General features: G+C 38.0%; 1 protein-coding gene across 3 annotated transcripts in view; it reads left to right on the forward strand.

The window, feature by feature from the left end:
• LOC134174862 (connector enhancer of kinase suppressor of ras 2-like) overlaps positions 1 to 15,246 on the forward strand; it is a 189,754-nt gene extending 174,508 nt beyond the window's left edge. Inside the window, exons 20-25 of one of the 3 annotated variants that reach the window (XR_009968814.1) lie at positions 7,941 to 8,011; positions 8,720 to 8,823; positions 10,234 to 10,741; positions 11,044 to 11,243; positions 11,609 to 13,946; positions 14,133 to 15,246. Coding sequence is in view for 2 of the 3 variants with exons in the window: in XM_062640167.1 (XP_062496151.1) it covers positions 7,941 to 8,011; positions 8,720 to 8,823; positions 10,234 to 10,741; positions 11,044 to 11,243; positions 11,609 to 11,824 (1,099 nt within the window). In the remaining variant the exon portion in view is untranslated. Of the gene's footprint in view, positions 1 to 7,940; positions 8,012 to 8,719; positions 8,824 to 10,233; positions 10,742 to 11,043; positions 11,244 to 11,608; positions 14,107 to 14,132 lie in introns of those variants that run through there. The other 2 variants (XM_062640167.1, XM_062640169.1) reach the window with 2 other exon arrangements.
• The last annotated feature ends 1,616 nt before the right edge of the window (positions 15,247 to 16,862 follow it).

Genomic DNA, 16,862 nt, shown 5'->3' on the forward strand with positions numbered 1-16,862 from the left:
AAGTATTAATACATCTTTTACAGTACTAACTTACTTTCAATCTTCACTTACAAATAAGGTAGCAGCTAAGAAGATATCTCAGCAACTAAAAATTTCAGACCCATGTTCCTGTTAGACATTGCCCATCTTATAAACAAGAGTTCCTTGAGAAGTGAGCAGGAGAGGAGTCATGTCAGATCTGTCTGCCCTAATCTAACAGTTCTTTAACAAATAGAGCTGAATATGTTATTAAAGAGCTCTTGCTCCCCAGTTCCTTACCCAGTGAAAAGCAAAGAGAGCATTCTGCAGAACATGAAAGGCAATTTCAAATAGAAATCCCTGAAATGGAGATTCCCAATGGTGGTGTAAGTAAACATAAACATCGTGTTCTCTCCTTCTTCCTGTATGTTCCTATAAACTTGTTTCAAATCCAGGAAAAATAGTCCATGCCCAAGGCCACTTCAGTCCTCTAATAGAATGCTCTCACGTAAAAGCTCGTAAGTTGCAGCACCAGTAAAACAATTTTCTGATCAGAATTAGCTGCAGGCCCCAGAGACCTGATTAAATCACTATGTACGGGGAGTGAACAGTGCAATAGGAGAGCTACCATGCTCCGTTTGGGGAAAATACTACACCAGGAAGTACTAGTACATGGCTGTACATCCTTAAATTCTCCTTTTCCTGGCTAGTCACCTAACTCTTCCTTTCTATGATTTATGGACTACTTACTACAGACTTGTGAAGTACCATTTTCCAGTTAATACAGTTTGAGAACCAATCGGTTATAGCATAGCTCTAAGGAGTTTGCAGTACACAACTACAATTATCCAATACCCAATCGAAATCAGCATTCAGGTACGAATTTATCCCTAATGTGTGGGAGTTAGAGTTTGCATTGTCTTTCTCTACTAGTTTATATTACAGAACTAACTTAATCAAATTCTGCTGTAAATAATATCGTTGTGAATTAGTATGGTTCTTCTGGGAGTTAAACAGTTTAACTGCATTTAATATAGCGGATTTTTGTGATTACAGTGCGGTACCTCTCAGTGATGAATGCACATGCATCACAGTCACATATTGTGATGTTGTGCCAGAGATATAAAGTTAACAGTGCAATACCTCAAGTTTTTAGTAATGAAAATAAGTAATATATACATAATTAAATAAGCCAGGCATTTAACAGTATTGTTTGGCCTATATGATCTGATTACTTGAAGAATATGTGGAAGTAGAATTACATAATTTCACAAGTAAATCATCTTATTCTTATGAAAGTTGCCCTCTAAACCCACAAAAAAACCCACTTGTACCTTTTCAGACCATACTAAACTCAGTTCTCTTGCTCATAAAGAATATTTCATGTCTTCAAAGGTTTCTTTTGGGCCAAGCACTTTTACAGCTTTATACCCCTTTCCTGTACTTTGGTAAGACTGGTAGAAAATTATCTGGAGAATACTATGTGGCTGCACATGCTGAAGGATATATAATGTCACAGTCAGTGTAGGAAGCTGTAGGCGAGTGCAGCAGCCAGTACTTGTCCTTAAGTGGATGCCCAAAAAGTTTGATGAGTTACCCAGAGTAACATGGTAAATCCAATAGTACAAGGTTACAGAAGAGTAAAATCCAGAAGCCACATTTGACTAATGAAGAAAATATCTTGTTGTCATCTTAACAGATTCCTGTAAGTATCAGCTTCCGTACCTTTAAGTACCAGCCTTCTGACTACAAAGGCATAGTAGTGCAGCTGGCTGACAGGGTGAACTCAAAAATCCCATTAAGTGGAAGCATATGCACGGAGGGCACAAACTGCCACGGTTCACTTGCCAGCTCTTAAACTGTCTGGGGCTTTTTCATATTTCTCCAGCCTGACAAATCTAAGAAGACAATGCACGAAACAAGATCAACAGACTCATGTCAAAGGATTAAATAAGAAAGTACTTGCAGTTTAGCCGTGAATGATTTTACTTAACAAATTCCAGCAACTGTGACAAATACAATAGCAGAAATACAGGCTGCTAAGAGTTGATATGTTTGGAGAGATGAGCTCATTGAGAAGGCTCTGCTTATTGCTGTATTTCACTGTGAGACGTCAGTTACATTTTGGGGCTTCATTTTGTGTTGAGGAAAATCAAGGCATCATTTTAGCCATACCTACTACAGGAACCTTTATTCTGTTAAATGAATATGTTAACTGTATAACCTTAGAAAATACTGAAAATAATGTACCTTAGGAAACAACATGGGAAACTTACTGATTTCTTTTTTAGGGGTCCAGTAAGAGAGACTGCTGAGGAAGATGCCAGCATAGCGAGTACAAAAACAATTAAATCCGTTTAAGAATACAGTTTTGTATTACAAAGAATTGAATTCTAGAATCCAATTACCCCCATGCAAGAAAATAAAAAACAGAATACAAGGTTTTTAATCAGAAATTAAATATAAATTGCAGTGAATAAATTCTATGTATGAAATAAATAGTTCAAGGGAATCTATTTTTAATAGACTTAAAGATAAGTCAAATTTAACTTCCACTTTAGTTTTGTTTTTTTCCTTTTAACAAAATTATGTGAAGTGTAGGTGCAATCTCAAAAGTGAAGAAAGATATTTTCCTGCACTGAGATATTTATTGCACAAGCCCAAGACAACATACAAGTGCAAGTACCAGTTGATGAAAAGATGCAAGAAAGAAAGAAAATACAGAACTTTATTCTATCCTTGAATGTCTCAGTATTTCATTGGCTTCATTTTCAAGGGAACTTTTAACAGAAAGATAATGAAAGTGGATAGACTCTTTCTTGAATTTACACCTTTCCAGGATATATCCTCTATTTACTTTTTCAGTTGAATTAACTAGTTTCTTCTTTCTTCTACATACCAGCCATCTTGTATGCAAAAGTATATGCAGTATTGAGGATATGAGCAAATAAAACTTGCCTGAACCATAGAAACTCACTGCTTCATGACCTATTCTCCAGGAATTTATGGAATGGTTTTAACTGTAACTTTAAAAATTACAGACTCACACATCTTTCTTTGAAAGATGGTTACCCTTTTGCCTCTGGTTTTCATTCTCATCACTAAATGTAATTGTTCTCTCAAATTTATTATAACTGAGATTGTCCGAGTTGTTTTGGCTTTTTTACTCACACTATTTCACTCTAAGCTGTAGGAAGGAATAGCCAAGTGGGTAAAGTGTGATGCCACTATGAAAACTATCATTGCCTTCAGTCCCAGAACCTCACACTGACCTTGGACCAGGTCATCTCCACACTCAGCAGGAGTAAATTATAAGAAGCACTAAACAGAAACTTCCTGCATTTGTACAATGAGTAATAGCATACTCTCATTTTTAATACAGTGTGTTAGGACAGTGAAGATATGCAAAACTGTTTCCCCAGTTGTTTGGTCCTCTTCTGCATTTTCCAGTGTTTTTATCAGATGACCAGTAAGACAATGTGCTCCTGGCTCCTGACAATTCAGGGCATTTCAAGCATGACTCACTCTTTTGTACCAAGTCTTGATTATTGCAACAGCTACTTAGTTCATCACTGCCCTCAGTGCCTTTGTAATCATCACTTGCCAGGCGTTGGGATAGAATCAGACTCCCTAAAGACACTCTGGGCTGTAATCCCCTGGTAGTAACCAGAATTAACTCAGTAAATTTAACTTAACTTCCTACAATGCAACTCTGTTTTATCCCAAAGCAATGACAACAGTGCCTGTTTCTAATTAACAGAATTAATTAAAGTCAAGTCTGATTTATTTAGAATTTGAACCATTGAGACAAGTACAGAACTTACTTACGTATTTAGATGACAACACTTGAAACTTATCTTTTCCTGCATGTGGTTCAGTAAGTTACAGTCAATAAAAAATAATTAATACACTTGTTGGTCCCTTGTAAGTCGTTACAATGTACCTCAGTAAGACAGATACCACATCTTATAGAGATGTTGTACAATATTAAAAGTAAAGTTGATTTACGGACTAGAACTTCATAACTCACAGTTATAAAGCAGGTATGCTTATTGCAGTGCGAGGGGGTTCACGCCTCCTAACTCACACACTGAGAGCTCAACAAGCTAGGTATTCATTACACACAAACATCCATATTCATCAGATTTCACAAGCATAGGAGGAGTTGACTACAATTAGTTCCAAGAACTCGTTAATACCATTCCCTCCCCTCTACGCCTGCGCGCTGCCAGCTGGTGGTCTTGGGCCAGGGTCTTCTGGATGAAGTAAGAGGTCTTCCTCGCTGTGCGCTTTTCACCCTTGGCACAGTTTCCCCAGCTGGCAACCTCAAGTCTTTTAAAGACCAGTTGAAAAAGGTTCCTGTCAGACATTCATCTTCTTGAGGGAAAAGGGTCCCTGACGTTAAACAATGGGTTTTGGTTACGCATTCTATTCTGGGTTATAGTTTAACTAGCAAGAACAAGAACATACCTGTTCCCTATACTAAGTTAAGACAATCAATACGCAGTTGGAAAAAAACTCTTAACCCTTTCCTTAGTCCATTACTATTCCTTGCATCAAAATGTTGTAGCAAAGTATCCTTGGGATGTTTAGTAGAGCTCCATGTCATCACAACTGATTCAGTGAAAAGTGCTGTTGAAGTTGTTTAACTTTCAGAACAAAATATTTGAAATCATCAAGAAAAAAGGCAGAATTTTGGGAGGAAGAGGAGTCTAACTTTCTGCCTCAGGGGGGCAAGATACATAGAGACGTGCATGTAAGACTGCTGTGCATGTAGCTGCCAAAATATCTCGTGTCTTTTTATGACCACATGAAGTTCGAAAAGCTATTGGGATATAGCTATATAAACCTAATTAGACAAATATCTTCTGGGTTTTTTTCACTATAGCTGCTTGTCACGTGCAGCACAGAGTCTTGCATTGCATGACCTTCAATTAAGCACAGAGTCATCTACACCGTAGAGTCCAGTTCTGACACATACTCCTACAAGGCATTCAGTGAAGAGTTCAGAGCAAACGGTTGAGTTTCCAAGCTTTCCACGGAGAACTTTTTATAACCTTGACTACCTGTTTTATTAAAAATGGAAGTGGTTTGCTCATCAAGTAAATTCATCAAGTTTACATAGCTTTCCTTTGAACTGAGCTTGCATTTGATGTTAACTGTAAGAACAGGATGTGTAATCTTAGCACTTCTATAACCCCTGATTAACCTCAAAAACATTCACCCATGCTTTTTTAAAAAACACAAAACCTCAAATTGAGATTCTTTTTCTTTTATCAGAAGACAGTTTAGCATTATAAGCCACTGAATGTCATCAGATAACCCTTTTTGTTGTCTTGACAAAGAGCTAACTCTAAACTGTGGTAAAATGAAGTAAGAAAGTACTTGTAACTATAGCTGGGGATCTTCTGGCCCTCTGGAAGAGAAAAATCTGAGCAGTCTTAGAAGTTACATTGGAGACCATATGAATAAAGCCGATACTCTGCGTATGCTAAGAATATCCATGTTCTCTTGAAGATTAGTATTAACACTTTGGCTGTTATCTATATATGCTTCCAAGATCTAAAAATCTCAAATTAACAAGATAAATCTGGCAAGAAATTTCAGACAATATAAATTTCCATGCACTGACCACTGAAACAGCTGAATCTGCTTTAACTTTGAAAATGGTAATGAGTCTTCATTTATCACTGGTGCTTAAGCAGAGCCTTAGTTGAAGCTGCTCAGGCATTCTGCTTAATTGCCAAAGGCATATGGCAAAGAATGACTAAAACTATTCTGTTCCAATGCTAATGAGTTCAGAAATTCAGGAACAACAGTTGAAAAAATAGTGAATACAAATGCTTAATAATGAGCAAGGGGATGATGTCATTTCAATTGCTGCAATAAAGAATATGTCTTTCAAGAGAATGTCAAGTGATCAGCCTGCTGTTTGTGGAATGAAATTAGACTGGTGAGCACTGTAGAAAATCTTTTCTGCAAACCTGTTAATCCACTTGCAATTTACTTCTTTTTGTGATAAAGATAAGTTATTGATATGCCAATGCAAACAATCTCTCTGTAAGCAGTTCTAACCCTGCCCTTGTGAAAACTAATCAGCATTTCCATTTCTATTTCCAACCTGCTCGCTTCTGTTCTAATACTGAAATGCAAAACAATATTATTGTACAATCTTTATATGTTCATAGTTTTGCAAATAAATTAAACCCTACAACAATTCCTTGTGAGAAGTAAATGTTGTTGTCCCCTTTGGATACTTATGAAAGTCGTAACATAAGTAGAACGGTTTGCTGAAGGCCATGCAATGAGTCAGTGTTATATCCAATATTACAGATTAAGATCATTGCTCTGAGCAACTGCCACGCGTTGCCTAGACCAGGAGATCAATAGATGCTGAACTGCGAGCTATTTTTAGTGGAGAATTCACTCATCCGTCTCATCTTGTCTCCCTACTGTGTATGCCACCTTCCTTATACTCTACTATTAAATCAATAACACATTCACCAGTATCCTTAGAAGCTTTTTTCTGTTCAAATGGGAAAGAATTACACTGAATAGTTTTCTTGGTTTAATCTGCAAAAAAACTTGTCCTTATACTGTGTATTATTTGCTTATGTGTTTCTTGAAGCTTTTGAAAGATGTTTTTGTCATGATAAGATTCATTAACAAAGAACATAATTATTAACAAGTTTCATGTTGCAATGTTAAGGAAAAAAAGAACTGCTTCTGAAGATTACCTTACATGCAACACACTAGGAAATGGATAACACAGTAAATACTTTAGTCACTGTGAAGGGAACAGTTAAGAATGGATCCCCATCGTTGCATATGTCTATTAATAGGGCTCTTTTCTCTGGTTATGTTTCCTTGTTGATGAAAATAGGGCAATTCTTGATTTTCCATTTGCTTAACATTAAGAAGTCGCTTTCCCCTCTGTGTGTTCATTTCTTTTTCTATTGTCTTTTAATCATATATTTTATAAATATCTTGTTATGTAAAGAAAACTCTACAGTTATTTTCCCCAAAACTTACTATACTATATACAAAATATACTACGTGCTTCCTAATGAAACAATGAATCTTGGTTTTGTCCAAACTGATTAATTTTGGGACAAAGAAAGAAACCAGAACATCCAACATAAAATGCAAATACTGAAGTATTTTCAACATTCCAACTCTTGTTTCAGAAACCTAAGATTTTACGTGAAAAAAAACAAAGCAAAATAATATTGATATCGCAGCTCAACAAGCCTTGACATTTACATCACCCGTAGCATGAATCTAGAGTAGCAAATAACCAGTGGAATACTGTCACTGTCTGCTTTAGGTTTTTGATTCTACACATTTAATACAACTTATTTCCTAATACAATTATTTTCATAACTCTGTTTTATTTGATAGCATTTTTTCCAATTCAGGGTAAGTTCCTGAAATTAATATAAGTAGCAGTCACAATAAATGCAATGTGCTCCTTTATGCAATGCCTCTGGAAACCATTACACACAAACAGTTTGCAGATGCAGCTTAGAGAGGATTTGAGTCTGCTTGATGTGGAGACTGAGCTGGATGCTCTCTGTTCTACACAGATTATTCTAAACTTTCATTCAGTCAGTGCTAAAGTTAGAGTGTTAGTGCATATGCTTCATATTGTCTTGATGATGATGATGTAAGGAAGATTTGATATCATGATTCTTCAGTTTTCTATGCAGCAGAATAAAATGCAATGAATCTGATACTCCGCTTGACAAACATCCTCTAGCAGATGTGAACGGAAGCCCAGAGGTACAGCTGCATTGTACTCGAACTGGAACATCCCTCACTTGAAATAATTAACCACTGAACACAGCTGAATCATGATTTTAACAGTGTTCAGTTCCTGGGCTAAACATCGTCTCTGACTTTTCCAAATGTTAAGAATGTGTTAAGATTTACACTAAATGTTCCTTTTAAGTATCTCTCTTACTCATTTTTTATTCTCTTAGATGGATGAATCGTTTGGGCCTCGCAGCAATTGGTTACACACCTGATGACAAGGATATTCATCCAGATGAAGGTAATGCTTCAGATATAATTGGGAGAAAAAAGCAGAGAGTACATATCTGTTCATTATTTGAACAAAGTTGGAGATGTCATAAATGTCTCCTTTATTAACCATATCTTTTAAAAAATCCATTTTCCTAAGAATCCCTGTCCTCAAAGCACTGTATTTACTGGTGCCGCCACCACAGAAAATAAAATCCTGAGCAAAAATTCTTGGAACTGTTTAAAACCAACAATAAGGAGAATGCAAGGTTGAGGGTGAAGTATGACCTCCCCAGTCGCAGCCATCGGGTTTGCTCATCACCTTGGAGCAAGTGAAGACATGACAAACACAGGTCACTGCTTTAGAATTGGTTTTGCATCTCCTGAGCTCAGGTGCCAGCCTTGCCTCTTTCACCACTACCGATGGTGGAAGCTCTTATGCTGAGATAATTAAATGAAGTGTTGAGGTTCAACTTTACTTCGACAACTAGAATGAAGCTTCTCTTTGAAAATCTGTGATCAGAAGGTGGTTTTTACGTATGGTGGTAGTTAGGTGCCTATCCTGCTTTCTGTAACACTATCCTAAAACCTTTGATGGTGATTCTACTATCAGTGTGCCAGACACTTTCACGAGTCTGTTCCTTAGTGACTGCCGAACACCTAGGTGACTGTGAAAAGTTTACCTTTGCATGCTAATGGTATTTAAAGCACATGAGTGAAACCCAGAATGCTTTGCTAGCAGATTACTGGAGTGAAAGCGACCAGGATGACATTGATGGCTCTCTGACCCTGAAGCAGGAAGGCTCTTCAACACTATGTGACAGCTACCATCGAACACCCTCAGTGAGTTATAAATACTGCATTTGACAGTAGGTCACCAAAAAATGTATGTGCCTTTATTTGCATTTTCCTTGGTTTGGAATATTTAATTGCCATCAAGGCAGAGCAAAGATGAATCTCATTGTAAGAATGAAATTACTGCTGTTCATCATAAAGTAAGACCCAGATGCTTCCTTAACAATCCGATTGCAAAAAAAAAGCTGTGGTAAATGTCTCCTTACACAGATATGTCACCAGACTGCGAATGTGACCTTTACAGGATTTGAGAGACTATACCTACTAATAGTCAAATACTGGCTTTTCTGCAGAATATGAAAAGAATGTGGTGGATGGGATACTGAGACTGCTTTCTGAGCATGAATATTGGATACCAGATGATAGAGATTAAGATAGATCACATTCGTGAGTGATCCTGTTCTAGTACAAGCATATTTTTAAGGAACATATCTTTAGAGGCAACAGCTTATTTACAGCATGAAGCATTGTGTCCAATACCATAGTAGTGACAGTATCTTCCGATAGTCGGAAGATGTGAAGGAGCTGATAAAAGTACTTCTAATATATTGTGTGCAGACAGGGTTTGATAACTGAGGCAAAAAAAACATTTTGTATACGAAGAAGCTCTAGCAGCAAACAAGAACATGTCTATTATATGGAACATAGACAAGCTGTGATAATTACTCTGTATTTCTAAGTGCAGATAGGACTGTTCTCTATTTTTCTTTCAGATTTTTCTTCAGCGTGAATGACACGATCCTCATACAGCCAGAACCAAAGAAAGAGTGACTGAGACAACAGCATCACATGGGTGAAGTTCAGACTGATTTTCACCCATGTGATGCTGTTTTATCAACTGAGATACAGGTTAAGCCCCTCCCTTTCTGTTTTTCCACATTTTTGCCTTTCTCTTTGCTTTTGAATTAAAATTCTATAAAGACCCAGCAGAAGTAACTAAAATGATTCGAGAATTCAGCAGACCCCCTGGGTGCTGAAGTTGTTTCGGTTGTGGGGTTTTTTTCCTATTTGGCTGGATACTTATTCCCTAAAATGAATAAATCCAATTATAGTTTCTTTTGAGGACTTTCTTGTCTTCACTGCATACTGCTGGACTGAGCACAAATTGGATGGGTCTTCAGGAAATCTGTACCATGATTATACTGGTCTTTCCAGCAGGAGTTGCTCATGGGCAGAGAATGTGTAAAACAAGAATAGGGAGTGGTTAAAACATAGCACTGGCATAAAGGTGCTCACTGCTAATTATATTCTGTTTACAGAGGTTCATATTATGACATATCAAAACACACATATAAGACCATTCTATTAGTGTGTATCACATAACGTTCTACACTACAGTCATTTCTTGGGTCTGTTTAAACCGTTGGTTTATCGTCAGGTACTTTTGTATCTCTTCAGGTGAATTCTTCAAGTCCATTCCCTGAAGTCAAACAAGGTCGACACTTTTCAAGTGAATCAACATATTCTCATTCTTCTGCTGAGGATTCTCGGCAAGATGTAGCAGGAAGCACCCACTCATCGGGATGCAGACCTCCCTACCGAGAGAGACGCTCGTGGCAGGATCTGATAGAGACTCCACTAACCAGTTCAGGGCTCCATTTTCTTCAGACTGTTCCTCCTGATGCAGAGTACATGAGTGGCCAGCCTGGAATGTCACCAGACAGACGAAGACAAGCAACGCTACCAGTCCAGAGACGGCACAATTATGAGCAGGATGGGCCTTTCCCTTTGGTGGAATGTCAAAGGGGACACAGCTCTCACAGCAGGCCACAGCAGCAGCGTAGTCAAAGCCTTCCCCGAAACAGAGACGTGAGGGGTAAGGGCCATGTGAAGTCCATAGAAGGAACAGATGACAAGCTAGAAGAGAAAGTTCCTATTAGAAGGCATAATAGTTTCTGTGCAGAAGGTAAGCTTTTGCAGATGTTCTGACCCTCTGAATGCTGTTGAAAGCCAGAGCAATATTGCCATTACTCTCAACAAGGTTTTTGTTGTTGAACAGTTTTATATTGGCAAATACATGTAACAGGAGTTTGTACTTGAAATCCTTGGATATAATGCTAAGAGCATAGCTTTGGGGCTGATCAAAATGTTCTTGTTTTAGCAAAACAAAAATTAGAGGACTGTTATGCCTGAATTTGCAGTATCGCTTGCTGGCTTTAAAAACTTCACCTGAATCATTAGATTGATTGTTAGGCTTCTTTCTTTCAGAAAATGTAAAGGAAATAGGAGAAAATACAGATGGTCTGCAAGAGCTCTACAAGTCTCTGGAACAAGCCAGTTTGTCAGCTTTTGGAGAGCAGCGTCCTTCCACCAAGCAGGAGTTCCGCAAGTCTTTTGTAAAGCGATGCAATGATCCAGTCATCAATGAAAAGCTGCACCACATCAGAGTTCTCAAGAGCACTTTAAAAGTAAGGCTTTATCACTAACTTTGTGTATAAGCAACATAAACTAGTGAAAGTATAAACGTTTCCCACGGATGAGGCTTTCTTTGGAGCTTCAGAATTAAGTTCCAAAGAAATGAAAAACACTTGAAAACAAACATGTTCCAGCTTAAGGAAAATAAATAAGTAAATAATTTGGCACTCTTCATAGGCATGTGACTGGTTCTCAGTTTAAGCTCTAAAAGTTCCTGAATGTAGGTGAAAGTGTCACATGTCCATAGCAGTTTCCCTAACCCTTTGCATTAAAATGAAAGAAGAAATAAAGTGACAAAAGACAAAATGTGGCGTAAGTTTCATTTTGACATGTACTTTGTCTTTCTGGAATTTGATAGGCAAAGGAAGGGGACCTTGCTGTTATCAACAGTCTTCTGGATGATCCCAACTTAACATCAAAGAAGTTTAAAGATTGGAAACTAAAGAACTATGAGTTTTTCCTGGACATTTGTGAGTACAGTGCTGCTGTGAAATCTCAAAACGGAGCCTCTGAAATTGCATCCTCAGCACCAATGCTGACACATACACACTCCTTCATTGAAACTCACGTGTGACAGGACTCATACCCTGAATAATTGCTGGGTGCCATGAAAGATTGAATAAGATAAATACTGTAATATTTATTGATAATGTACTCAGCAGTACTGTAAATAAGTTGGATAAGAGAATAGTGCCACAGGATGCCTACTACATTGCATGATAAGACAATAATATTCTTTATTAATTTTTTCCATTTGCTATTATCAACCAATGTCCGTATCAAGCTCTGCATTAGAAAGAAGCAGTGCAGAAGTGTAACTGAAAATAAGTACCAGTATATTTGAAGTACTGTACTAAAACTAAGCTTATAATATGAGCTCCTACAATCATTTTATATATTTAGATATAGATCAAGACATATCTACGTATATAAAATGTAACGCAGTAGTTTACATTACTTTTAAAATGCCCTGAAGTTCACATCCTCACACATTCTTTCTTGAGAAAAACACAAAATGAAAACATCAACACATTGGCCACTCTTAGAGATGAATGTTTATTTTTGCAACATTTCCAGGTAGTGACCATCATTGCAAATAAAAGGACAGAGTTATCAAAATGTAAACTCAATCCCTATAGTGTGCCTTAAAATGTACACTGTACATCTAGCAAATAGATCCCAGTCTGGCCCTATGGGCATACTGTACATGCCATTTAGGTACTGTGTTTGAAACATACTGTGACTGCCTTTAAAGTGAAAGAATATAAGCAAGCAGGTATGGCACAGAGATTAAGATACGAGTAGAACAATGTTGGTTGTTCACTAATGCTGCAACTCAAACTGATTTTAATATAATTTGAAGTATATCATGGTGAAAGAAAATACATCTGCACTGAATATACTACATACTGCAGGTTTTCATAGTTTCTTCACTGTGAATTTAAGTGACATGTGACTGTGAGTCACAGAATTCTAAAGAGCATGCTTCAAGGATGAGAATTAAGTTTAAGAAACTCCTGAACTAATCAATTAAACTGTAATAGACTGACACCTAGAGCTGAGAAAATGATTCAAAATGATACAATGTCTGGCAATAATTTTTAACTGTTAGTAATACATTAGGAAGTGGGTGAAGTTATTCAATACATCATTTGAAACTCAATCTTGTACTGATTGGTTTAGGAAGACACATGAGTCACATAGTGTATTTCACTTCCTTGCCTGGATGGGAATGATTTCTAAGAATCAGATTTTGGAGAAAATACTTTTGGAAAAAAGATAAAAAGAACAAACAAACAAAAAAATTGCTCTATGTTCAGTAGCATTTACTGAACATAAACTCCTAACACCCGTTCACAATTTTCTTTGACTATGCTTGCTAGAATATTTCTAAAAGCAGAACAAAGGGGATGTGAATTCAGCTGGCATCATTTCACTCAAACACAAGCATTCACTGATAATCTTTCCATGAGATAAATCTCGTCTCTCATACATCAAGAACCGTAAAATTGACACAGCTCAGTACAATATAGGAAAAAACATTATCTTAGTGAGGTCCTGCTATCCAGGAAGACGTCATTATTCAAGAAGCCAGAAGTGGTGAAGTTTGAACTAAAGTTATTTTTTAGTTCAGTCTCCACAAAGCGGCTGTGGTGGGCTGATCTTGGCTGGCCACCAGTTTACTCATTCCTCCTCCTCCTCATTAGGGAAACAAGGAGAAACTATCATGGAAAAGCTTGTGGGTTGAAACAGGGAGATCACCTACCATGGGCAAAATAGACTTGGTTTGGAGAAAATTAATGTAATTTATTGCCAATTAAAAATACTATTACCACAAAAGTTGGTCAGAGAAACTCCCTAAGACTCAATATAGAGTTTCAGAAAGCAGCATTCTTCATTGCAGCTCTGGGCGCACATGCAAATTGCACCCATTGCTTACCGGCAGCAGCTCTATATTTAGCATACTCATGCATATTTACAGCTTTCCCAGGAAGTTACTTACATATTCATGACATTCCCGGGAACTAATTATAATATTTGCATCCTAATTACACATGCGCTTTCTTGCTGAGTGGGGGTCTCTGCTGGTCTCTGATAGTCTTCCTCACTGTGTTTACTGAATGACCTCAGTGCCTGCGCACGCTCACAAGGTCCTAGTGCTGAGTTAGCAGCTGGTAGGTCCTGGCATCTGTTCTGTTCCATGTTGGGCGACACTGCTATCTTAAAGGCTGGCATCCTTGGTCTGATTTACTGTGTCCTTAGTTGCTATCAGTCCCATGATGCTCCTTCTCCTGTCAGCCGAACCAAACACCATTAGAAAGATATATTTTCACCTGCTTATCTAGAACTTTTTTCTTAACATACAACAACTACTCAAAGAGATTCCACACTGGATGCCACTCTACTCTCTTAAAGGCTGGCATCCTTGGTCTGATTTATTGTCTCCTTAGTTGCTATCAGTCCCATAATGTTCCTTCTCTTGTCAGCCCAACATTTCTTTCTCTCTACGTGTTAGCAAGTTAGAACAGTTTGCTCTATTCTACTATGGCACTTTAAAGTCACACCTCTATTGTTAGTTTAAACCTGTAATTTGAGTCTACATTTTCCCCTTTGAGACACAGGATATATGTATATATCCTGATATATGTATACATATATATGTATATATACATATATCCTGTAGATCTCATTCTATACCCTTTACCCATATTTGATTCTAATACACCATTGTGACCAACAACTACAAAATTAAATCATCATACATGCTAGGATACAGACACAAATTACTGATGATCATTACAAACGAGGTTTTTTTTAACCATATTCAATTTGGTAGCCAAGAAGTAAGTCCATGCCATAATTCTTCAAATCCCCAGGAAGTATCACCTTCAGCAGCCTGATAGAAGACCTTAGCTTGCTTCCAGATATCTGCCAGATCTGTGGATATCCTGCCACTCTGGTCTATGTATGTGCAGCAGCTTGTGTTTATAACTGTACAAACACCTCCTTGGGAAGATAGTAGCTGATCAAGCGCCACACGGTTTTGCAGTGTCATCTGAGATAGGCTGGATACCTCAATCTGTAATGCCTGTATAGCATCTATAATGTTGTCTTTGATGTTTCAGTTCCTGCTGCTGTATTTATGATCATCTTTTCTAATTCACTCACCCCCAACCAAGGGAGAAACCATCTCACAAAACTGTGACATTTTGTAGGACAATCAACAATGGCATTACGGAATATCTTGGTCCTTTTTAGGAAGGTTCTTATCCGTCCTTTTTCTGGTTGGAGAGGTTTGATTATTGTAATATCCATGAGTACAACTCTCAGTGTACATGTTCAGTCCATCCTGGGGGAAGGGCTTTTCTAGCAATATTATGACACAACCAATACCACCCTTTCCCTTCTGGAGCATTCCAATAGCCTGTCTGAGGTTCTTTGATTTGAAGTTACATTGTCCAGATACAGTTTGGGTAATGTCCTACCACGATATCACCAGAGTTTTAACCTGGTGCCAGCAGGTATTGTCTGAGATCCTGTTTCCCCTGCAAAGACATATCACCAGGAACAAAAGGCAGTTGGTAAGGCTACCCATACATCAGTTCATATGGACTTAACATGATTCCTTCCTGGCTATGTTCGAATCCTTAACTAAGCAATTGATTCTGTTCCCCCGTAAGTTGCCTGGTGGTTTTCTTCTCACAAGAGGCTGTGAAATTACTACTTGCCTGTTTGATGTAACACACCGTTCTTCTTGGCTCCTAATAGACTAGGTAATTCCTCATCCTTGGTTTGATAACTTGGAACTTCGTTATCCAAGCACTGATACTTATGAGGCAATATTAATATAAGGTCCTCACCCACAGCTTCTTTGGCTGCTTTGTCAGCAACACGATTACCAATATTCACTGGAGTGTTATCAAATTGATATGCCTTGAAAGCAAATTTTTACTAACAATTCCAAAACTCTCTATGATCCCATGTTTGGTTACCACAGCGTATTCTGCTTTCCAGTTTCCATTTTTCATAAAGCTGCTACCATCAACAAGCAGTTTGTAGTGCACATCCTTCAGGGATGTATCTTGCAGGTGGTATGCCTGGAATACACCTGCTCAATAGTCTGTAAACCGTTGTGAGTCAGCTCTCCTGCTTCTGGATTGGTTTTGAAAACCACTGCTGTGTTCAAAATGTTAGTTCCTTTCCATTCTATGTCCTCTTGTTCTAAAAGCACAGCCTGATATTTTAACAGCCTGCCTGGGGAAAGACAATGACTGCTTTCCTGTTCCAGAATGGTTGTTACCATGTGAAGTACAAATACAGTCCATTTTTGTCCCAAAGTATTTGATAAAATTTTCTATTACAGGCTCTAGTCCTTTTCTTGCTTCCAATCTTATGGGATATTGTTCCCATCTTACTGGTCTGATGTCTGAAATGATGAATAGTTCCTGGTTCTGCAGCCTATACTACTGGTGTGACTGCATTCTCCACTTCTCCTGGTATATCTGGCTCAGTGGGTGGTTTCTGTAGTGTAAAACTTGGACCTCCACAGCCTTTTCATCAGGAACGTATATCTGAACTTTCTTTCTTTAAACATAATTTATGCATGTAACTTACTCAGTATATCTCTAGCCAGTAACAGCATGGGGCACTCAGACGTGTAAAGAAACTGATGGGTCAACACCTGTTTGCCAATTTTTACAATTTAAAGGTTGAAAGAAAGGCAGGGTTCCTGTCCACCCTGTGGCACCAATGACTGAAGCTGTTTGTTTGCTTAATTGCCCTTTACAAGTATTTAGAAGAGAATAAGTAGCCTCTGTTTCTACAAGAAATTTTACCTTATCATTCCCAACCTAACTGTAGCCAGGGGTTCTGCTGGAGAGTTTTGAATCTTCCCCCTGTCCTCCTCAGTCTTCATCTAAAGTCATCATTTTCTCTGCCTGTCCTGACATTCCACTTAATCTCTGGATTTTATTTTGATTCTCAGGGCATTCCCTCTTCCGGTGCAACCCATGGAGTCTGTTCACAGACCTTTCCATGTAACCCTTCTTTCCGACTCTTTCCTCCCAAGCCACTCCCCCCTTTCCTGGTTTCCTGGGTGAGAGCTACAGCCA

This window comes from Pezoporus occidentalis, unplaced genomic scaffold (genome assembly GCF_034315485.1).
Source record: "Pezoporus occidentalis ecotype Australia unplaced genomic scaffold, CSIRO_AGI_Poc_V1 ctg63, whole genome shotgun sequence".
NCBI classification, from domain to species: Eukaryota; Metazoa; Chordata; class Aves; order Psittaciformes; family Psittacidae; genus Pezoporus; species Pezoporus occidentalis.